This window comes from Artemia franciscana, chromosome 18 (assembly GCF_032884065.1).
Source record: "Artemia franciscana chromosome 18, ASM3288406v1, whole genome shotgun sequence".
Classification (NCBI taxonomy): Eukaryota; Metazoa; Arthropoda; class Branchiopoda; order Anostraca; family Artemiidae; genus Artemia; species Artemia franciscana.
The window spans coordinates 35,055,880-35,080,924 of NC_088880.1; the positions used below are offsets into that span (position 1 = coordinate 35,055,880).

At 34.7% G+C, this 25,045-nt stretch overlaps 1 protein-coding gene across 3 annotated transcripts in view; it reads left to right on the top strand.

The window, feature by feature from the left end:
* Positions 1-25,045, top strand: part of LOC136038932 (potassium voltage-gated channel protein Shaker-like) — a 299,836-nt gene that overhangs the window by 115,400 nt on the left and 159,391 nt on the right. For 2 of the 3 annotated variants that reach the window (XR_010620342.1, XM_065722438.1), the window contains exon 1: positions 22-457. The exons of the other annotated variant lie outside the window; for it this stretch is intronic. Coding sequence is in view for 1 of the 2 variants with exons in the window: in XM_065722438.1 (XP_065578510.1) it covers positions 285-457 (173 nt within the window). In the remaining variant the exon portion in view is untranslated. Of the gene's footprint in view, positions 1-21; positions 458-25,045 lie in introns of those variants that run through there. 3 annotated transcript variants of the gene reach the window in all.

Consider the following 25,045-nt stretch of genomic DNA (forward strand, 5'->3'; position numbering starts at 1 on the left):
CAGCCCCCATAATTAATTACTGAGAGCGTCACTGAAACACTGAGACACATGCAGACAGGAGGTGAAGAAGTTTCTTCTAGGATCTGTTTGAGGACCCGAATCTTGAGGCAATTCTTAAGAACTCCTAAAATTTTCAAATATTTATGCTGGGGCCCATACCGTTCCTTTGGAAACGCATCAGATAACTTGAAAAAAATACCCTGCATTAACCTAACGCCAACTTTGGGTGTTATGTCACTAGTCATGTATAAGTGCAAGTAGTTCCTTTGTGAGCTAGCATTACTATGACCATCTACCGTAATGGCGCTTCAACTAATAGAAGACGGAAAAACAACCATAAAAAGGCCCATAAGAAATCCAGTCGTTGCATAGTTCCTCTTGATGCGGGGGCTTCAGGTGTCCAGTTTTGGAACATGTGTCCAATTAGGAAATCAAGACCAGAAAGCTTGAAAAACAAGTAAGACCTACATTTGGTAAATTATAGCATTAACAAAAAGTACGAGAAAGAATACTTAAAACGTTTAACGAAATAATTCTAATTAGTAACAACATTGGAATCAAGCAAATTATCCATGAAACAATTACAATACAAAAATAACAGCAATTACAATAAATAATCAAGTCAAACTGAAAACGAGCAGAAATTAACACGAGTAGGGTTCAAAACCCTTATACTTTCTGAAAGCCAGAATATAATTTGCACTTTACTAAAAAAAATATTTTTAATTTTTTCACATTTATAACTTTAAGGAATCGGAAATTAATTAAGATTTTTTAATAAAGCATAAGGGTTTGAACCCTACTAATGTTAATTTCTGCTCGTTTTGAGTTTGACTCGGTTATTTGTTGTAATTGCTGTTCTTTTTGGGCTTCATTTACTTATTGATGCTGATGTGTGGTAGTTGTATGCTTGGTAAATTATTTGATTCTATTTTCGTTCATTTTTGGTTTAATTGGAGTTCTTTACTTTTTTTGAAAAAAATTACTTCGTGGAAAAAGTTTTTTTAATTTATTTCTGTTCGTTTTATATTGACATAGTCTTTTTCAGGGGAAAAGAAAATAACAGTTTGAATTTTTCGCTTTTTTTCAAGAGTTTATAGTTTGGGTTACTATTTGTATGCTGGAAAAACTATTCAGCTATTTAAAACAACATAAATTCTTTTGAGAATCATGACGCAAATAGTAGTGTTTGATTTATTCATATATATCATCTAGTTGACCTGATACATAAAGCTAAATGCCAATCCCAAAAAATTATACATATGCTCATTCACAGCCTGGATACACTTACACTCTTCTGATTTAGTAATTGAAATGGGTTGTCCCCTCCGAAATCCCTCGCCCTTTACGCTAAAGCTTTTAATTGTTTTAAAAAGTAGAATTGTGGCAAACAGTCAAACTTAAGCGTGAAGAGCGAGGGATTGCGGAGGGGACAACCCATTTCATATACGGAGTAATTTCTGTTCGTTTTAAGTTTTAATGTCGCTCCTTACTTTCAGCTAAAAAAATTAGTTTTTTTTATTTAATTTCTGAACGTTTTTGAATTAATGCATGTTTGGTCTTGGCTCTCCGCACATAAATTATTAAAAAGAAATTTATATATTAATTCTTTTTTTGGCTAAATGGCTTTCTCTTAGTTTTAATCAGACGATTTTGAGAAATAAGGGGCGGAGAAGGAGGCCTAGTTGCCCTCCAATTTTTCGGTTACTTAAAAAGGCAACTAGAACTTTTAATTTTTAACGAACGTTTTTATTAGTAAAAATTAGACGTAACTTAAGAATTAACTTACGTAACAAACTTTCATAACCTTATATTTTTATTATTTATACGAGGGGGTTTGTGCCCTCGTTAATACCTCGCTCTTTACACTAAATCGTAAATTTTGTCCCAATTCTTTAAGAATGACCCCTGAATCAGAAAGGCCGTTTTTTCTCAGGCTCGTAACTTTTGATGGGTAAGACTAAACTTGAGGAAACTTATATATTTAAAATCAGCATTAAAATGCGATTCTTTTGATGTAGCTATTGATATCAAAATTCAATTTTTTAGAGTTTTGGTTACTATTGAGCCGGGTCGCTCCTTACTACAGTTCGTTACCACGAACTGTTTGATACAGTTAGTTCAATGAATGAACCTTTTTAGCTTGCAAAATGTTAGCTTTATCACACAGTTTTGGCTGAGCTTTTCGTGAAGAAGTGAGGATGCTAAGCCTATTTTAAAAAATAGATTTTTAGCCGAGAGCTATTATTGTAGGTGTTTTATTGTTTATTATTTTCTTTGCTGAAGACGGCCCTTAGATATAGGACCGAAATTTTCAAATAGGTTTAGTTGATTCACTGTCTTGGGAAAGAATTCCTCATTATTCTCTCTTCTGTGGTTGTTTTAACATTCGTATATTTTCGTTAAGTATATGAGGAGGTTTTCACCCTCTTCATTACCTCGATCTTTCACTAAAGCTCTAATTTTGTTCAAATTCTTTAAGAATGACCCCTGAGTTACAAAGGCCGTTTAAAATTATTAAAAATACTCTAACGTAAAGCGCGAGGTATTGACGAGGGAACGAACCCTCTCATATACGTAATAATTTCTTTTCATTTCAAGTTTTAATCTTGCTCATTACTTTCAGTTGAAAAAACAATTGTTTTTTTTTATTTAATTTCTGAACGTTTTGGAATTAATTTAGGTTTTGATTTTGGCTTACCGTGCGTGAATAATTAAAAGAAAATTTGCATATTGATTTTACTTTTTTTGTGGCCAAATGGCTTTCTCAAAGTTATGATCTCACGATTTTGAGAAAAAGGGGTGGGGAGGGATCTGGTTGCCCTCCAATTTTCTGGTTACTTAAAAAGGCCACTAGAACTTTTGATTTGATTTACGAACGTTTTCATTAGTAATAAATATACGCGACTTACAGATTAACTTACGTAACGAACTCTTACATTAGAATATTTTTATTAGGTATATGAGGAGGTTCTCACCCTCGTCAATACTTCGATATTTCAATAAAGCTCTAATTTGTTCCAATTCTTTAAGAATGACCCCGGAATCACAAAGGTCGTTTGATTAGAATAAATATCTCTTTTTAAATTAACAAAAACACTTTAGCGTAAAGAGCGAGGTATTGAGGAGGGGACGAACCGCCTCATATACGTAATAATTTCTGCTCGTTTCAAGTTTTATGTTGCTCTTACTTTCATTTGAAAAAACTTGTTTTTATTTAATTTCTCATTGTTTTTTTTTTTAAATAATACTGGAATTTCCAGCGCTCCCTTCAGGGAAATTCTCTTCCCCCGTCATAAATTATTCCATGGAGAGATCGTAACACACGCCCCCCCCCCCTCAACCGTCAGAAAAAATAACCCCTGAGAATGTCAATATACTTGTCAATAACCGATACTATATGAAAAAAAATTAAAAACTTGCAGTCCTTCCCCCTGGAACTGTGGTGGATTAAGTTGTCCTCAAAGACATACTTATTAGATTTTAGACTATTTCAAAATTTTTATCCGGTGACTTCGGGAAAAAATGAGCGTGGGAGGGAGCCCAGCTGCCCTCTTATTTTTTTGTCACTTAAAAAGGGCATAGGAACTTTTAATTTCCATTAGAATGAGCCCTCTCACGATACTCTAGGACCACTGGGTCGATACGGTCACCCCTGGGGAAAAAAAAAATAAACACGCTTCCGTGATTTTTCTTCAGGCAAAAAAAATATAAAATTTCACATTTTTGAAAATAGGAGCTTTAAACCTCAACAGTAGGTTTTTCTGATACGCTGAATCTGATGGTGTGGTTTTCATTAAGATTCTATGAATTTTAGGGGCATTTCCTCCTTTTTTCTCAAATAGGGCAAATATTCTCAGCCTCGTAACTTTTAATGGGTAAAACTAAACTTGATAAAACTTGTATATTTAAAATCAGCATAAAAATACAATTCTGTTGATGTATATATTGGCATCAAACTTTTTTTTCTTAGAGTTTCGGTTACTATTGGAACGATTCACTGCTTACTACAGTTCGTTACCAACCATGAACTGTTTGGTCCACAACCTATGAAAGTATGAAGGTAAAATTTTCAGAGAATATTTCTTCTGTACGGATGACAACCTGCCATTCGTACACAGGTTGCAAAAAGGGTATATCAGCAATATCTTAGGAACAGCTTCGCGTGTGAAATTAAAACTTACAGCGCTTGTTGTGGGGGTGATGAACCAACCCAAAGACAAAATTTGCATAATAATACTGCTGTTTCTACTCCCACAACTACCACAACTGCTACTATTTTTATTAATGCTGTCACTAGTACTGCTACTAAAGCTAAGACTACTACTATTAACTGCACTCCTACTGCTACTACTATAACTACTGGTGCTAATACTACTACTAATAGGCCTAAGGCGAAAATTTGGGCAATAATGTAATAGTGTTGAAATAAATCGAAACACACTACGGCCATGAAGGTTGTCAAGGGGAAGCATCAGCAATGCTTCACTTACTAAAATTTAACTTATTACCTTAGAAATTATATAATATCTTATATACCCCAGGGCACAAATTATAATACCTTAGAAATATAATAACTTAGAAATTTCATCGTGTGTTGAAAAGCAGGTTGAAAAAAAGGTGCTATTTGCATACTACTGCAAATGCTACTCCTGCTGCTACAACTATTGCTACGCATAATTACTAAACCTTTCAAAAATGCTGAAAGAAATTGGTATCTCAAAACTTTGTTTGAATGTTTGTGATGGGGAATGATGGGCGTAAGGGGGGGAGGTCTCAAATCACACTGTGTCTTAAAAAGGGCACTATACCTTCCAATGTAAAATCAAATGAGGTCCATCTGAATTGAATACGACCAGCCATTCCATATAAACCTTATATACCCACAGGGTATAACTGAAAGCCCTTGCCCCAGGGTTCTGGGAGGTTATGCCAATCCTGAAGACATTGTTCTTTAGACTATTTTAAACAAAATTTCTATTGCACAATTTCAATCAGATACCTTAGGCGTAAAGAGGGGTAGTTTTGTAGGGTGGGGGCTATTTGACCACCATCACTATTGACACTTAAAAGAGAACTAGACTTCCGATTTAAATCAAATAAGTCACCTCCAAAGTTTATACAACCATCCCTTCCATAAGAACATTAAATGCCCCAGGACCTTAAATCCCAAATAAAAACCTTAAATGCCATAATTTCAATCAGATACATTTGGTGAAAAGACGGGTAGTTGGGTGAGGGGGCCGCTTGATCTCCATCACTATTGACTCTTAAAAGGGAACTAGAACTTACAGCTTCCACCAAATGAGCCACCTCTCAAGCTTATACAACTATCTCTTCCGTAAGAACCTTTTCCCGGGGCATAACTTACTACCCTCGCCCTCAGGATCTGGTGGTTTGTATCAACCTCAAAAGCCTTGTTATATGATATTTGGACTATTTTGGATAAAGGACTGTCTCAAAATATCTATTGGATACATTTCGGAAAAAAATGACGTGCTTGTGTGTTTGTGGAGGGGGGATAGTTGCGCTCAGACCACATTTACTCTTAAAAAGGTCACTAGAATTTCTGATTACCAGTCTGATGAGTCCTCTCGAAGCATATACGACCACCCTATCTACAAAGACTTTATATCCCCCAGGACATAGTTTACAGCCCTTTCCCTGAGAGCTGTAGGGGGGGGGCGTCTTCCTCACAGAAATAAATTCCAAAACCTTCACTTACGATGAATAAAATTGTTATCTCCAAATGTTAATCGGATTGTTAAGGGAAATGATGAGGGTGGAAAGGGGAGGGGGCTATTTGCTGTCAAATCCCTTTGACTGTTAAAAAGGGCATTATAACTTCTAATTTCAAACCAAATAAGCCGCATCTGAAGTTTGTACGACCAGCCATTCCGTAAAAACCTTATATGTCCTCACGGCATAGCCTACAACCCTATTCCCAGGGTGCTGGTGGATTGTGTCAACCCTAGAGACATTATTATATGTTTTTTGGACTCTTCTGAACAAAATAACTATTTGATAATTTCAGTCACATACGTTTGGTAAAAAAAGAAGTTGTCGGGGAGGAGGGTGTAAATACCCTCCATCACTTTTTATGCTTAAAAAGGAACTAGAATTTCCAATTTTTAACCAAATGAGCCTCTTCTATAGTTAAAAACACTTCTATTCCATAAAAACTTTGAAAACCCCGCGGCATAAATTACAAACCGAGTGACTAGGCTCTGGTTGTTTGTTTCAGCCTCAAAAGCCTTGTTATATAATCTTTTGAATATTTTAAATAGGATGAATGTCTCAAAATTTCAATTAGATGCATTTTGGGACAATACGACATGTGTGTGTGTGGGGGGGGGGGGGGGGTTAGATTCCCTCTGATCACATTGACTGCTAAAAAGACCAGTAGAGCTTCTGATTACAATCTGATGAAACCCTAAAAAATTTATATGACCACGCTTTCTATAAAAAACCTTATGTGCCCCCAGAGCATAACTTACAACCCTTGCCCTGAGGGCTGGGGCAATTTATTATCCTCAAAGAAATAATTTCCAGACCTTTCAAATACGTTGAACAAAATGGCTATCTCAAAATTTTGATTGGAAGTGTTTGGGGAAATGATGAGCGTGGGGGCGTCAATTGCCCTCTAATCACTTTCGACTAATAAAAACTTAACTAGTCCTCTCAGTTTCCCATCCAATGAGCACTTTTTGAGGTTTCTAAGACAGTGCTTTCTATAAAAGCCTTATATGTCCCTTGGGCATAATTTACAACCCTTGTCATGAGCGATGTGGGGGGGGGGGGTGTGTCATCCTCAAAGACAAAATTTCCGGACCCTTCAACAATGTTGAACAGATTGGCAACATCAAAATGTTTACTTGAAATCTTTGGAGAAATGACGGGTGGGGGGGGGGGGGTGATGATTCTCCCTCAGATTACTTCAAACTAATAAAAAAAGACACTATCTCTCAAAATTTCCAATCCAATGCGCTCTTTTTGAAGTTTCTTCGTCAAAGCTTTCTGTAAGATACCTTATTTACCTCCAGGGCATAACTTACAACCCTTGCTCTGAGGGTGGTAGAGGGGTTGTCATCCTCAAATACATAATCTCTGGACCTTTCAACTATGTTGAACAAAATGGCTATCTCAAAATTTTGATTGAATGTTTTTGGGGAAATGGTTGGCGTGGGAGGGAGGTTAGTTGCCCTTCAATCACTTTTGAATATAAAAAGGGCACTGGCCTCTTCAGTTTCCAATTGAATGAGGGTCTTTTGTAGTTTCTACGACAACACCTTCGATACGAAGTGCGCTGGTCTAAAAAAATTAATAATAAATTAATACTACATTGTGGCAACGTTGTTCTTTACTTAGGCAGTGCTATTCGTCTGCCAATGATTGATCTACATCACACCATCCATTTGATCTACATCCCGCACTGGGAGAAGATCAGTAGGAATACGATTTTTGAACCATTGTGTTAACCATAGTAAACAACGATTTGTGAGGAATTGCAACCAGGTTGCATGCCATCTGTGAATTATATACTTGTGTTGTGGTTTCGCACTTCATTAGCCTCAGGTCTATAATAAAAAGTCATAAATCCTATTTAACATGTTCTCAGTTAGCCTAAAAAGTCTCAGGAGCCTAAAAAATAAGGTTCCAAATACTTTTTACTTAGGACATCGTTTGGGCTGTTGTTCTATTTCTGAAAGTTATAGTTTTATATAACAATTATGGACAAGCCACTAGTCCAGGCACCAAGACCTTAAAATATGACACCTCCATGATACATCTGGTTCACGCAATCTGATAGCAGTTTCTAGTCATATCAAACCCGATTATACCCGGGAATAGGTAACTGCAAGGGGTGCTTGACCCTTAAAAATAACCTGAATTATTAAATAGTACTACCTATTAAATTTCACTTGTAGCCAATTTGGTCCTTTTACCTGCAGCTCGACCTGCAGCTGCAGCTCAACTGAGCAAAAACGTAAGCAAGTTAGTGCTTAAAAAAAGAAAAAATTATTGCCTAAATGTCATTTCAATTCGATGAATTGAATATAGTGTCACAAGTAGTTTATTGGGGAATCGTTTATAATTATTATAATATTTTATAGCCACAAATAACTAAACTGGAACAGTTCTAGTCAAGGGTAAAGATAAAATATTCAAATTTAAAATTTTCAAGAAAAGTAGATAGTAAAAACTTGACCGGGAGAGGGTTCGACAATGAAAAACAAGAAAGAAAATTTAGTACTTACCAAGTCTGGTAAAAAACAAATTAAAAAATAGGGTGTCTAGTCAAAGAACTGCATAACGTTTGATATGGAACATAAAATGAAAATATATTGATAGATAATAAAATCAAAATAGTTATCAACATCAGAATCCGACACACATGCATCTCCACAACTACAAAGCAAGCTACAATTTTTTATTCCTTCACAACATGACTTGCAACCATTTGTACAAGTGCAACATTGAGAGATTCTCTGGATAAAAAGTGGCCACTGAGGCATGGAACTAATTAATGGTATCACACCTTGGGTTTTACCGAATACCCGTCCGAAGTTGAAGAGGCTATGAATAATTTGAAGGAGTCTTAGAGCCCGAAGCAGGATATGGAGTTGGAAAAGGATACGCTTTATTTGGACCTGAAAAGTGTTTTCAGTCTGCAAAATGTTTTTTTGACCTTCCTTCCTGTGGAAGAGATGGAAGATCATTAATGAAAGATGGAAGATCATATGGAAGAGATGGAAGATCATTAATGGAAGATCATGGTGACTTAAAGACACCAGGCTTCTTACTGTACGCGGCAATAACCAGCTTCCTGCATGCCTGTGTCATTTCTTGTTCAAAGGAAGCTAAGTTTGAAATGTCACTTTCAATCTTCTTGCTTAAATCAGCCGTAGGTTCCAATAATCCACTCTTCACACTTGCACTCAGAAATGTGCAGAAATGTGAAGAAATGTGCTCAGAAATGTGCTTTCCTTTGGAGTAAACAAAGCTGGCCTTATCACAACCTCTTAAACAATGCAAGAAAGCCAAAGAGGATAATGAAGTTGATGCTGATTTTGTCTCACAAAGAACTGGAATTATTTTTTTGGGAAGCTGTGTAAGCAGCTCGGGATTTTGATGCTGAGATAGTAAAGCCAGCTGTTGGTAATGCGGAAACACAATAATGTGTGTGTCATTATCATGAGCAAAATAACTTTCAAACACCCATTTCACATACAAGTTGCAACTTGAAGCACTATGTAAGTGTCGGCCTCATCGTGGGTGCTGTAAAGCTCTACAATCGTGACAGAAATTTCATCCATCTGGAGCTTCACCAGACTCTTTCTCTCTGAAAACAAAACTCTCAAGATAGTTATTCCCTATTCTTTCAGATCATTTCTAAGGGTCAAACACCTCTCTGAGGTACCTATTCCTGGTATAATCGTAATCAGCGTGTTCGATGTGACTAGAAACTACTTTCATATTGCGTGAAACAGATTCGTTATGCCGACGAGAAAATAAGTGTCTTTTTGTCTACTGGCGTCTGAACTACACTAGATTATTTAGATATGGCTAAACCCCCTCATTTGTATTCTATCTTAATTTCCTCTTAGTAATGACTAATAATTCAATCCGGGCTCTGAATTCATTTCTGAATATTTCATGGAAAATTAGAATTAAAACTCTCTAATTTAGAAAGCTTAAAATCACTTTTTCTGAATATAATTTAGATACTCTTTTCAGAGCTTTAATTAAAGTATCAGAATTTTTACTTCATTACATTCAGAACAGTTCTATTTAGTGGGTGTTCAGAAATAAGTTTCATTCAAAATCAATTTTAGTAAGAAATGCCAAAAAGTCATAAACGTGGAACATTTTAAACATGTGATAATAAATAGAAATTTTTTGACGACTCTCTCATCAAAATAAAGTCTTGGTCCCATCCCCTCCTTCCAAAAGTAATAAAAATATTAAAATTCAATTCGTTTTTTTGTACATTTATTCTCATTAATTTTCAATTTTTGGGGAGGGGGGATAGTAACAGAACGTGGGATAGGAATCAATGACGCATTTACTCATAAATAAAAGCCCTTGTCGGCACATTTCCGCTGTCAGTACTATTAGCTAATTCCACGACTCAACAGATTTTTGGCAAAATAATCTGAGAGACAATTTTCCACTAGTCCAAGTCAACAATTTCTTTTCAATCTATTAAACGCTTACCAGAGAATCTAGTTATTTTTATCAGAGCTCAAAGTGAAGTGTCTCTGATTTTGAGTTCTATCTATTTGCTAGTGAGTGAAAATTTAAATATACTGCTATGCATAATATTGATAATGTATATTGTTGGAGAATTGATTAAAAATGCACATACAGTCCATTCAACGGATGAGAAAAAGTAAAGAGTGGTAACCCCTTTCCTGAACCTGCATGATTCCCAAAATTATCATGGGTTAACAAGTCAATTGGCAAACAATTCGGGTTTTCATATCTCTACCGCGTAATAAAAAGTAAACAGGAATATACGGATAAAAAACGGAAGAAAAATAAATATATTGATATATAATGTGTTTGTCTATTAATGATCTTATCTTACATAAAGTGAATGGTGGAAAACTCAAGACTTGATTATGCAAGGCATAAAACATGCCATTTTAAAACTTTGGTTCTATTTTTTTTAATGTTAGGACGGGATTAATCAAAAATAAAAAACTAAGGACCTAGAAGAATACAAAAATACCGACCTCAAAACAAAAATCCGGTCAAAAAATAGAACGGTAGGAATAGACAGTGAATGTATCACTCAATCTTTCTCTCTACATTCATATACGAACAAAACTATATATATATATATATATATATATATATATATATATATATATATATATATATATATATATATATATATATATATATGTATATATATATATATATATATATATATATATATATATATATACATATATGTATATATATATATATATATATATATATATATATATATATATATATATATATATATATATATATATATATATATATATATATATATATATATATATATATATGTATATATTCTAGAAACTAGTTCTAGTTTCTTTTTATTAGCCAAAAGTGACCGAAGAACGTCTATCCTCCCCTTTCACACACACTCCTTTCCCCAAATGTCTGCGATCAAAATTTTTAGAAAGTCATTTGGTTCGAAGTAGTTAAATGATCATATAACATAAATATAACTATATATATGTATATATATGTATATATATATATACATATATATATATATATATATATATATATATATATATATATATATATATATATATATATATATATATATATATATATATATATATATATATATATATATATATATATATATATATATATATATATATAATATATATATATATATATATATATATATATATAAGAGCTCCCTATTTAATTGAATGATCCTGGGAGATATTGAGGCAGAGCTCTTCTCCTTGGCTCCGTTTCTAATTCCTCCGTCAAATAAAAATACCTGCCAGTGTATGAGTACCTGATTCCAGGGTATTGGACGTTCGTTTCAGTGGCTCTGTAACTTTATCCAAGCTTCGTTATAGTTGCCAGATTCTCAGTTTAATTCGAGACATTGTTTGCACGTCAAAAATAACATTAAGACTTAATTTCCAATCATTTCGCAGTTCAAACTGTGATTTAATTTAATTTAATTACTTCTATTTCGTATGACCCCCCTCATATCTATGAGGGGGTATCACATCTAATCATATCGTAATCATATCTAATCATTAGAAAGCTCTGTTGTATAAGTTTCAAGTTCCTATATATAAAATATGGAATTTTGCATTTTTTACCAGAAGAAAGCTCACGGATGCATGCTTATTTATTATTATTTTTTTGTATCCCCCCCCCCGGGATGATCACATCGAATTAGTAATTTGAATCCGAAGACAATCAATGGGAAAGAGACCATTTGATCGGAAATCGAAAGTTCTAGTTCCCATTTTAATGACCAAAACATTTTCTCGACATAAATAAGGAATAATAAGGTTGAATCAAACAGATCGTGGTAACGAATTGTAATTAAGGGCTGAACCAGCACAATAGTAACCGAAACTCCAAAAAACTGAATTCTGATAACAATCGATATATCAAAAGAATCGGCTTATTATGCCGTCTTTAAATATATAAGTTTTTTTTTTTAAGTTTAGTCTTACCGACTAAAGGCTACAAGCCTGAGAAAATAAGCCTGATTTTTGAAAAAAAGGGAGAAACATCCCCTAAAAGTATTAGAATATTACTGAAAATCACACCATCAAATTCAGCGTCTTAGAAAATCCTACTGTAGTGGTTTTAAGTTCCGATCTGCAAAAATGTGGAATTTTGTAGTTTTTTTGCCAGAAGAAAGGTCAGGAATGCGTGTTTATTTGTTTTTTTTGCTTTGTTTGTTTTTCCCAGGGTGATCGTATCGATTCAGTGGTCCTAGAATATCGTGAGAGAGCTGAATCAAATGAAAAGTCCTGGTGCCCTTTTTTAGTGACCAAAAAGACTGGAGGGCAACCTGGCCCGCTCCCGGCTCCTTTTCTCCCAAATTCATCTGATCAAAATTATGAGATAGCCATTTTGTTTTTATCGTAGTTGAAAGGCCTAACAGCTATTTCTTTGGATATAACATGAACCCCCCACCACCACAGACCCAGGAGAAAGGTCCTTAAGTCACAAAATTTGCCTATTTTTTACGCATAGTATTCATTATTGTGAAGTATATATACATTTTCAGGGGGGGGGTGAACTTTTTGATGAGGGTTTTTCCAATGGGTAATTTTATATGGGGAAGGAATTCCCAAGGGGGTCAACTTGTCAGCGGAAGCTATACGCTGGGGGAACTTGCCAGAATTTCTATGCAAAATTCTTTTTTAAGTCTTGTTTTCTCTTTTCCGTCACAATTTTACGCTTGGAGTTGTTAAGGGTAATTGGCCAGGGTAAATTTTTACCAGGATTGAATTGTCTAGAGGATATTTCCGTGGGGAGGGGGATGTCTCCGTGGAGGTGCGGCCAGATATCCTGGCACAACTTAAAAACGATCAGAAATCAAATTAAAAAGCAAGTTTTTTCAACTGAAAGTAAGGAGCAGCATTAAAAATTGAAATGGATATAAATTATTATGTGTATTTAGGGGATTGTCCCCTCCTTAAAATCTCGCTCATTATGCTGAAGTTTGAATTTTGCCCCAATCCTTTTAGAACGGCTCATGAAACACAAGGGTCGTTTAATTAGAACAATATGAAGCTTTTTTTAAAAGTACTAAAAAACTTTAGCGCAAAGAGCAAGGTGTTGAGTAAAGGGCAATCCCCTTCTTACACGTAATAATGTCTGTTCGTTTTAACTCATAGTATTGTTCCTTAATTTCAGTCGAACAAATTAGTTTTTTAATTTAATTGCACAAAGAGGTCACAGAGATAAACCAGTTGAATTAGAGTACACTCTTCTACTTTTTGCCTATATTCACTGATGTCGTTGATGGGAGAGCAAAGTGGGAATTTGTCCCCCCCTCTCCCCATTAATTTGGAGAAAAATTATTAAGTAACTTTAAAATTGTTGTTCGTTTTAAGTTTCAACTTCGTTCTATAATTTTAAGGGATAGTTTTTTTTTATTAATCCATCCTTATTGTAATGTAAAAAACGTAAAAACAGGGCTTCATTACACTTCCTAATAAGTTCTTCATATTTATACAAATATACTGCCTTCAAAACTTCATGGTCAAGTAAATAGATGAGCCTATTTAATGGCAAAGACGTGAAAATGTACTATACTCCCTGTTTCACAATGTTTGTCGTGTCAAACTGTTTCCCCTAATATTTAAGGGTCTTTTACTTCCTAAAATCTATCGGTTCAATATAAGATTTTCTTGTTTTAAAACTTTCAAAAATGGATATGAATACACCCTCTGCTAATGCAAATAAGACAGAAATAGAATAATTGAAAAACGAGAAATCATTGAAAACAAGACATTTTTTTCACTGAAAAACATGAAAAGAAATCATCGAAAAAGAAAAAGAGGTTTCAGAGAGTCCAATTCTCTTCTGTGGAAATTTGACGAGGCCCAAACAAGACAGGGATATTGAACGCCCTAGCGTAATAATCGTTTCGAAGAATGTACACGTTCATTAGGATAAGAGGCTGTATAGAGCATGGAATAACTATCCAGAATAACTTTTTTCTTAGTATTTAGTCGAGCTATGTGGATAAATGTTTAAGAGGTTTTCAGGATTTGAGACTTGACCAGGCTCCTAAATATTTTCATCCACCTAGCTATACTAGGCCTAGTTTCTTTGCGGTAGTAAAGAGAGTTAGGCCGGAAAGAGAAAGTTTGAAAAAAATATTTAGTTCAAGACTACTTTTAAGACCAATATTTCAGACAATTTGCTTTTAGACTAGTTTCTGTAATACAAATATTAATAATATCTCTATTTACAACTCGAATCAGACTGGTGGAATTAGGTGCAGAAGTCGAAATAAAATATAGGCCTGCAAATGGAGGCATGTATGTTTTTTTTTTAACATCACCGCCCCCAATTCACTCTGTTAGAGTCAATTTCCCACTTCCAATGTTTCAAGCTTATATACCCAAGGCCGTATCCGGGGAGGGGGCTAGGGCGTTTTACCCTCCCTAGAATGTTCGTCTGACTCGTAAAACGTAACAAAAATTGATTCAAACAAACTTTTGAGGCTTTTTATAAGATGTTCTGTGTACCCCCCCCCCCATACAAAATTATGAATACGAACGCGTGTACACCCAATGGATATGGGTAAGATAAACCTCAAATTTGGATAACAATATATTTGCAGATGAATATGCTTCGAATCATAAACATGCATCTCAACTCAGACAACAACATTTATTACGATAGTTTAACTTGGCGATTGCGCGGTGACATTTTTCTACGCAGGCTTTTCAAATCTAGCTTAAATATACCAACTGAAACATCTTGCATCCCTAAGGATCTCTAGACAGTTCCCTGTAAGGCTATTTCTACATCACGCAGCCGTTAGTCAGTGTGTTTGCTAACCTTTGCTAAGAATGTTACTAGCAATTCAAGGTCCTTGAATTTCTGACTTAGCCTAGATTGGCGTGCGCAAATTCATTTTTTTTTGTGAAATGCAGGTGACACGTGACAGGTGACACGTGACCAAATGGTACTAATCAACTGGATAAGCCATGTTTGCTATGACGGAAGTGATTGGAGAACTTACGAGGTATAGCTACTATTACAGTGGTAACATGTTGGTTAATAAGGTCTATTACATGGTTTACCTGGGCTCCCTAAGAATATGGATTTTGTCGTTGTCGGTAGATTATTTCCGGGAGATCAATCATAGACTTTTCATTTTTATATTAAGGATGATCGATACCATAAACTCATTATGCGATTCTCAGCGTCGGCCAACAGTCTCACAGATAAAGGATACATTAGTAAATTTTTCAACACCAAAGGAAGTTCTGTAAAAATTGATAGGGGATCTTAAACGAGTCAACAGTTCTATGAGCTAACGAGAGGCAAGTTTAAAACAAAGACAACCTATAATCTCGCGAAGCGCTATCTAATCAAAGTACATATAGTATAAGCAATGTGCATCCTGAATCCGCAAAGATTGCAATCGAAGCAGTTAGTACAACAGGGAATGTCCAAATCCATCTTAATGATACTCTAATGAGCTGATTTTCAATGTTGTCCAAGGAGGTATGGAAGAATATTTTTAAGGACTACCCTATCCTAAACTTTAAAAAGAAATTTTTTTCCCTTTCAATTAAAAACAAAGTTTATACTTTATAATGATATAAGTTTCTTTAATTCTGAATATCTCTATCTCTGGCACTAAACAGGAGAATTTAAATGTTCTTCTAAGCTCTCCTGGAAAGTAGGTGTCAGCCTTTAGTCTTCTATCGTTTATTGGATATCTTATCAAAGCCATACACGTTAGGGCAAGACACGCCAATCAGTTTTGAATAGTTTGGCCACACCAAGATAAACATAATCCCAAATAAATAGCTTGATGCTATCAGTCAGGGGTCATCAGAATTATACATCTGGTTTATATGGGTTCTGGTGTTTTGGATCCTATTAGGTTTGAACTTACGTAAGATGTGGATGTCTAAATTTCTAGATGGCCGTGTGTGCTACAGAAGCTTGAGAGAAGGGCAAAAAGACAAAAACTTTTGGTAAATAGCAGTTCATAAAAAGCCGAGTTTTTTCATATTTTATTTAACTAAACAGTTCCTGGTGGAGAACTCATAAGGAGTGACTCGGTCTAGTAGTAACTGAAACCGCTAAATGTGGAATTTTGATAACAATTGATACATGAAACGAATTGGATTTATATCTTGATTCGAAATAAATACAATAGATTGAGTTGAATTCTAGACATCCTTAGCTACGAGCTTGAGGAAATTATCCTTATTTTTGAAAAAGAGGGGAAACACACCCAAAAGTCAAGCGATAATAATGGAAACCACACCATAAGATTCGGCATATTTGAAAATACTACTGTAGAGGGTTCAAGCACCTATCTATAAAAAAGTGGAATATTCGATTTTTTTTTTATTCCACAAGAAAGATAGGGATTGCATGTTTGTTTGTTTTCGTTTGTTTTCAGGAATTATCGTAACGAACCAATAGGTCTCATTCAAACGAAAATCGAAAAAATTAATGCCCTTTTTAAGTAACCAAAAAGATTAGAATGCAGCTAACCCCCTTCAGACCGCTCATTTGTCAAAAGACATCCGATCAAAATTTTGAGATAGCCATTGGATTCAGGATATATCAAATATCCATTAATAACTATGTCTTTGAGGATGACTTGATCCCCCACAGTTCCCAGGGGAGGGGCTGCAAGTTGCAACTTTCGACCATTGTTTACATATAGTAATGGTTATTCGGAACTGTAGAGACGTTTTCAAGGGGAGGATCTTTCCATGGAGGAACTTATCATGAGGAAAGAGAATTTCTATGAAGGGGACGTAGGATTTTCTAGCATTATTTAAAAAAATGAGAAAATAAATAAAAAGCAATTTTTTCAGCTGAAAGTAAGTAAAAACATTAAAACTTAAAACAAACAGAAATTATTACGTATATAAGGGCGTTCGTCTCCTCCTCAAGATTCGCTCTTTACGCTAAAGCATTTTTAGTAATTTTAACTATTTATTCTCTGGCCTTTGTGATTCAGGGGTCATTCTTAAAGAATTGGGACAAAATTAAAGCTTTAATGTAAAGAGCGAGCTATTGACGAGGGGTGAGCCCCCTCGTATATGTAATAAAAATAAACAAATATAGAAGTTCTTTAAATAAATTAATTCTTAAGTTACATATGCTTATTACTGATAAAAACATTCGTAAAAAATTAAAAGTTCTAGTTGCCTTTTTAAGCAACTAAAAATCGGAGAGCAAATAGGCCTCCTCCCCTGCTCCTTTTTTTCTCAAAATCATCCGATCAAAAACTATGAGAAAGTACTTTAGCAAAAAAAATAATATTCAAATTTTTCTAATTATTCACATGCGGAGAGCCAAAATCAAAACATGCATTAATTCAAAAACGTTCAGAAATTAAATAAAAAACAGTTTTTTCACCTTAAGTAAGGAGTTCTAGTTCTAGTTTCATTTTTAAGTAACCAAAATTGGAGTGCAACTAGGCCTCCTTCCTCGCCCCTTTCTTATCAAAATAGTCTGATCAAACCTATGAGAAAGCCATTTAGCCCTCCAAAAAATAATATGCAAATTTCATTTTAATTATTCATGTGCGGTGATCCAAAATCGAAACATACATTAATTCGAAAACGTTCAGAAATTAAATAAAAAACAAGTTTCTTTCAACTGAAGGTAAGGAGTGACATTAAAACTTAAAACAAACAGAAATTATTCCTTATAGGAAAGGGGCTGTCCCCTCCTCAACGTCCCGCTGTTTACGCCAAAGTTTTTATTGTTTTAAAAAGTAGAACTGTGACAAAGAGTCAAACTTTAGCTTAAAAGTGGGACGTTGAGGAAGGGACAGCCCCTTTCACATACGGAATAGTTTCTGTTTATTTTAAGTTCTAATGTCGCTCCTTACTTTCAGTTGAAAAAAGTTGTTTTTACCCTGAACAATTTAACCCTCAGAAGATTCACTCAAAAATGAGCTTCCCATTTTCAGAGGCATCACGAAAAGGCGTGTTTATGCCTTAATATAGGTGCAGTAGATGCAAAAGAAATGACTAATTCAGACAATTACTATTAAGTGGGATTATGGCTTCACACAGTTATGAACTGCAGTGATTGCGCATCAGCTATTATAAAGGAGGATTTAGGTGACATTTCTGTGGACGAGGGTTTTGGAAGGAGAGATTGCCTGAAGCCTCAAAAAGTATATTTTTACGACCAAATTATATGAGTTTCCGTGATCTCTCAGATAAATATAAAAGGAGGGAACAGAATATATACCCCAGAATCTCTATTTACTATTGAAAATGGTTCCGTGTTTATATCTGCAATACTGAGGGTTTAGGATGACAGCTCCCCTCTTATTGCAGAATCATTTTAAGGGTAAATAGTAAAGATTGTATTCACGTGCTTACCTGCACAGAAAGGGAAGGGGTAAGGGGGACTCCTTATAAAAAATATTTATTCGAATAACTCCCGTATAAAATCGTAAACTCTCCAATTTCTGTAAGAAATTGAATCAAACGAGAATTATGATTTGTAATTTTTTGTCTTGTAATAGAGTAATTTTGACACGTACAGGACCGAAATGTTGATGAGCTGAAATCCTGATAACTTTCGACAGGGTATTCATATAGCTTTTGGGTCTAAGAGGCCACACTGATACGTGGTATATCTCCTAACATAAATTAATGGCTATAAAGCATTGCAAGCTCACATTGTATGTCACATTTATTATGGGGAGTGGGTGGCAGGAGGAAGTACCCGAGGCCTCAAAACAGCGTTTTTAGGCTTACCAGATTAATCAAATGGGTATTCAAATGACTGTTGATTTAACTTTGACTTCCCCCTGATTTAACTTTAGAAAACCTACATTTATTTTTAAAAGCAACTTTATTACTTATGGTCTTTTTCTCGAAGCCTTTATCCACAAGCTGAAGTTTAATTTGAAGCATGGGTGATTGATGGGCTGGTAGTACTCTCATAATCAGAGGAATCATATCATCATATTCAATTCTGGGTTTGGTATAAAAAAAATAAGTTTTTTCAGATGAAAGTAAAGAGCAATAATGCAGCTGGGAACAAGTAGAAATTATTCTTTATGTCAAAGGGACTGCCCTCCTCTTCAGTCCCCTGGTATTTAAGGTTAAATCTAACTTTTTCCTCCAAAGGCTTCAAAAACGAAGGAATTGGAATGGGAATGAGATACCAAGTATTTTTTGTATAGTGCCAAGTTTAGAAGTAGTTATTCATGCGCGATAATAATATTTCATTCAAATGCTATGAACTCGTCCTAGCCGAGTGGTTAGTGCACTGGAATTGAAATCCTGAGAACAGGGGTTCGAGTCATGGTGTTACTGGTTATTTGGTCTGGAACGGGGGTCAATGGTGTGTCTGTAAGCTCAGTCAGAGTCGAAAAAAGCTCTAAATGTGTACCTGGAGGAATCTGGGAAAAAATACGGGAAGCATCAGACGGTTTGTCCCCAACCACACATTGCACTCCCGACTGAAGCCGATGAATGAGGAAATAGGCACCTGCGCAACACAGACCATTGGTCAGCATACGGAAAAGTTTTTTTATTCAAATGCTGTGAAAGGAATCAGTGAATAAAAAACTTGCAACTACTGCATTATTTGTTACACTTAATTTGTAACTCGAATTTAAGTAAAGCTTTGTCAAAAACTTCAGTGTTAAAAGCAAGGTTTAAGGAGGGGAGCAGCCCCACTCACATAACAGATAATTTTAGTTCGAATTAAAATTTTTACGACCCTCCATACTTTTATTCGAAACAATTTTTTCGTTTAACTTTTTATGTTTTTTCTTTTTTTTATTGATTTTTACTTAACCGCGGAAACCCTTAAAATTTCCTCTTAGTCTAGAAGGCTTCAAGTCGTTAAAGCCGGATGGAATTCTTTTTAAAGTGAAAGCTAAGAGAAACTAATTTATGAAAATAACCCTGGTGATTATTCTTAGCTTGTCATAGTGGCGAGACCCCTTTCTTCTTCAAACTATTAATTTCACTTATATGTTTCAATTAGAACCTACTGCAGAATCCCTGCTGTTTTTGTTGTTTCTTACTCAAGACAATAAACAAGAAAAATCCGCTGAATCGAAGCTGAATCTGGAGAAAGACTCCCAGCAACTGCAATGCAGCTTCCCGGTCGATATAGAAGAATGGGATCCCCTTTCCTCTCAAAACTTTTGAGTCTCCTCTCTCTCTTTTTGACTTAGTTTTATGAAAATAAGCCAAACGGAAAATTCAGAGAATGCTCTTAGACATCCAAATTAGATATTAAATGTATGCTTGAGACCAGTTTTGTTCAAAATGTCATTGAACATATTAATTAAAAAGAACTTAGCAATTGTGTATGCTCCATCATCAAAACGCGTAAAGCAGTAATGTAATGAATGGTGGCCAGCAAAACAACCTCCCCCGCAGAAAATATCCCCTCTCTCCACGGAAAATAAACCCTTGGAACCACCCTCCGGAAAACTACCCCGCGGAATTTCGACCCCCTCCAGGAAATTGTACCCCACGTAACTAAATGGTCTCCAATCCCTTTGGACTTAAAAAAAAGACTAAAACTCTCTGATTTAATGAGCACACTCTTAAGTTTCTGCGACCTTGAGATGGAGGTGGGACGAGGAAGGGATAGGCCCCCTCCTGTACGTAATATAATCTGCTCATTTTGGGGTTTTTGCTATTCTTTACTTTCATAATAACAACGGAGGGCAAAAATATTCCCAAAAACCATAAGGGTGTAGATATGAATTTAAAATTTTTGTTACATTTTTTAAGTTTCTTTTTTATTGAGGGGGAGCCGTGTTTCCCAATATTATTTAAATCCAATCAGAAATTAAATTTTAAAAAACTTTTTTCAACTGAAAGTAAGGAGCAGTATCAAAACTTAAAACGGACAGAAATTATTACGTATATGAAAGAGGGTTGTCCCCTCTTTAAGACCCTGCTCTGTACGCTAGAGTTTTGACTTTTTGTCCCAATTATTTAGGAACGACTCCTGAACCACAATGGCCGTTTAATAAGAATATTAAGCTTTTTTGTAAAATTCATCTATTATTAAAGAGAGGTGGTAGATCTGTGTATAGGGAGGGGGCTAAGATACCCAAAGGGGTGTATTTCAATAGACTAATTTTCTAACCTTCACTGAGCATTCAGATGCAAATTAAATGAATGTTTAGGATTTGTTATCTAATTCTTCTTAGTTCCCACGTATATTTTCAGTCTACATATTTATTATTGGTGCTGAGGCACCAGGGGGGGGGGGGAGTAGTTGTGTCCTATTAGTGACCAAATTAATTTAAGTTATGTACTTTTATGTACTGAAATTATGTACTTTTTGAATTGTGTCATCCTCAAAGACATAATTTTCGGAACTTTCACCTCCGTTGAACAAAATGGCTAGGTCAGAATTTCGATTGAATGTGTTTGGGGAAATGATGGGAATGGGAGAGGGGCTGGTTTCCCTCCAATCATTTTTTACGATTAAAAAGGGCACTAACTCTTTCAATTTCCCATCGAATAAGCCCTTTTCGAAGTTTTGTACGACAAATCCTTCTATACGAAGTGCCCTGGTATAAAAAAAGAATGAATAATAGGTTGCACTCACATCACTCTTTATTTTCACAGCATTATTGCACTGCCTATGAATATCAACTTTGGATTCGTTTCAATGACTCATGAGCAGCCAAGGCAAAATGAGTGAGGGTAGAGCCCTTTTTTTTCAACGACAACGACACTCTTTCAACAACATAACCCTTAAAAAAGAATCTTAACGACATTCACATAAGATTTTTTTGTAAAAAATAATTTTAAAAAACCTTATCTACAAAAAATGTTCTTTAAAGAAAAATAAAGAGCTTCATAAAGAAATGAAGCCAAATAATATTCGAAGTAAAAAAACTATGGAGTCTAACAGAAAAAACAAAAAGATATAAATATTTTTTTTCAATGAAAAAGGCTATGTTAATAAAAAAAATTAATTAAAATTTTTTTCGACAAAACAAGTTTGTCAAAGAAGAGTAAAGAGCTTCATTAAGCCAAACACAAATAGAAATAAATTCAAATAATATTTTAAGTGTAAAACTATCACAAATCACCATCAATAAATGAATTTAACCAAAACGAACAGAAATTACAATAAATAACCGACTCAAACTGAAAACAAGCAAAAATTAACATGGGTAGGGCTGACGGCCCCCACGCCTTCTCAAGACCAGAAAATAATTTGCAAAGCAATTATACTTTCAAAGGAAATCTAAACCGTCCTAAACTTTTTAGTGTCATATGTTTTTAGCTTAATTCTGATGATTTTTCGCCCACATTTTTTTTTATTTGGGACCGGCTACTTCCAAAATTGCAGAAGTTCATATGGAAGTTTATCAACAAAAATGAATTTTAGGATAATTATTTTTAGGATAAGTTTTTAAAATACTTATGGTATGTAATTTCCTATTTTCTGCTTTGCGTAGCACTTCTCAACGAAACTAAAAAAATAAATAAAATAAAATAAGGTTTTAAAATTTGGAAAACCCTATTTTCCACGGGGGGGGGGGTATTTTCCGAGAGGGTATTTTACACGGAGACGTAATTTCTGGGGGGTTTTCAGTGGGGTGTATTTTCTGGGGGGGGGCTCCCCGCATTGGATGAAAATTGAGATGGATTTTGATTTAACCTCTCAGCTTCCTCCATTTGAAATAATATGTTAATGGATAACTATAGGATGAAACCTCCTATCGGATGTCTTATTTGATGAAACATCCCGTCTTATTGCCAAAAGGATAATATAATTAGTAAAATTCAAACGGAAAAAGACTAAATGAGCCTTTTCTCTAAACATTGCTATGTGAAAGTCGAAATTTAATTTAAAGACTGAGCTTTGAGAAAATCCCCATAATTTAATAACTTATGGGTACGTGGCTAAGAAAGAGCTACAATTGTATAAAAAGATGTTTTTTAAAAACAAAAGTAAAGAGCGACTTTAAAATTTAAAACACACAGGCATTATTTTTTGTATAAAAAGGGCTGTCTTCTCCCTTAACCTTCCAATCAAGGCTTTATGCAGGATGGGGGTTAGGGATTTGAGTCCTCTCCCCCCAGAAATGTTCGTCATGCTCGTAAAACCGTAAGAAAGTTAATATAAACAAATTTTTGCTGCATTAATTTTTTTGTGAAACCACAAAAAAAAACTTTTTTTAACCTCCCCCCCCCCAAAAAAAAACAATCCTGGATACGACCATGCCTCCAGTGCTTACCTTAAGGTTTGACTTGTTTATCTGATACTTCAAGAACAAATGCTACAACACAAAGGGCTAATGATAATGACACGCACAGTTCCTGTTCCTGAAGAAATGAAATGTTCATTAATGCGCGTTCAATATAGAAAAAAAAAATCTATTTGATATGTTAATGTAGGCATTCGATATTTGAAATTTTAGAATTATGAATTAAATACAGTTTCGTTCTCAATTGAATTCAGGAAAAAAAAACCTGTAGCACAAACAACGGGGTTTAGGTAGGCAGCTCTCCTCTTACATATAGAATAATTTCCTTTCATTATTTTGTTTAAATTTATTTATCTATTAATGTCAAAATACAGTAAGCTTTATCAAGCTTGTCGCACTTACTTTAATGTGACTTTTTACCTTTTTTTAAGACAAACTTTCTTCTCAAATTTATAAACTTAAAGAGCTAGGAAGTTCAAAGGTTAGAGTTTAACTAAAAATGGGTTAAAAAAGGAAAATTTCCAGATTGGGCTCACACCCCCTCCTATAGTTTTTGCACATCAAAAACAGATCTCAAAAACAGACCTCTTCAATTAATTTTGCACTTTTGAAAAAACAATTGAATTTATCCAGAGATTCTTAATGTATGGGGTGCAACCCTCGTGGATGTGGCGGAAAACCTCCATAGAGGGGATTTTAGACATAAATAATTGCGTCCTGTATAGTGTGCATAAGACGGTATATTTACACATCACATACAGGCAGCAACAATCATTATCTACAAAAAGTTTGTTGTTTTATATGGGATTAACCAGAATGGGGTGAGGTGTGGCTTGGAAAGTTTGAAGCCCTCTGAATTAAACTATCTTAAGCTGGAATTTATAACGGCTTTCTGCCCATTTAACACTGTAACTTGTATCACTGTATTGAAATTTATGTCTTTTTGGATTTCCTTGTTGTGTTTTTGGATTGTCTTCTGCTACTGCACTTAACAAGACTATTAAGTCATAACATACCAGAGAAACAAAACCAACAAAAACTTGTTTCTTTTGGCCTGTCTCATTGATTTTCTCTTAGAAGAGCTGTCCACATGTCTTGCCGAGGCTTTATGAGAGGAGGTTTCATCTATTTTTAGGAAAAAAAGAAAAATAAATTACACCAATCGTCAAATATCTTTAATTAAATTATAATTTCTAAGAGGATGGTTCTAAGACATCGTGAAGCAGACATTCTATGGTCGTTTTGCCCACGAGACGGGTCGTAACTGCATAAAATTACCAGTTGAGGATATCCAATGGAAAGCAAAGGTACTTCGTAAGACAGACGAGCGAAAATTATTATAAATATCAATTAAAAATTGTCTAGAAAAAATGACATGTGCAAGTGGGTCTCAGTTATGATTTTGCAAGATTTTAAAATCGCATCATGAAGTTATTAATATGCAAGCAGAGAAAACAGTTCTATGTAGGTTACGACTTTTGAACATTCGTTTAGGGCCCTACTTTTTCCAAAAAAAATACCTATGTGACGTCACAAATATTTGGAAAAGATACTGGTGAATTAGCTCCGCCTTTTGAATGATTAAATAAAAAAAAAACAAGTTTTTTT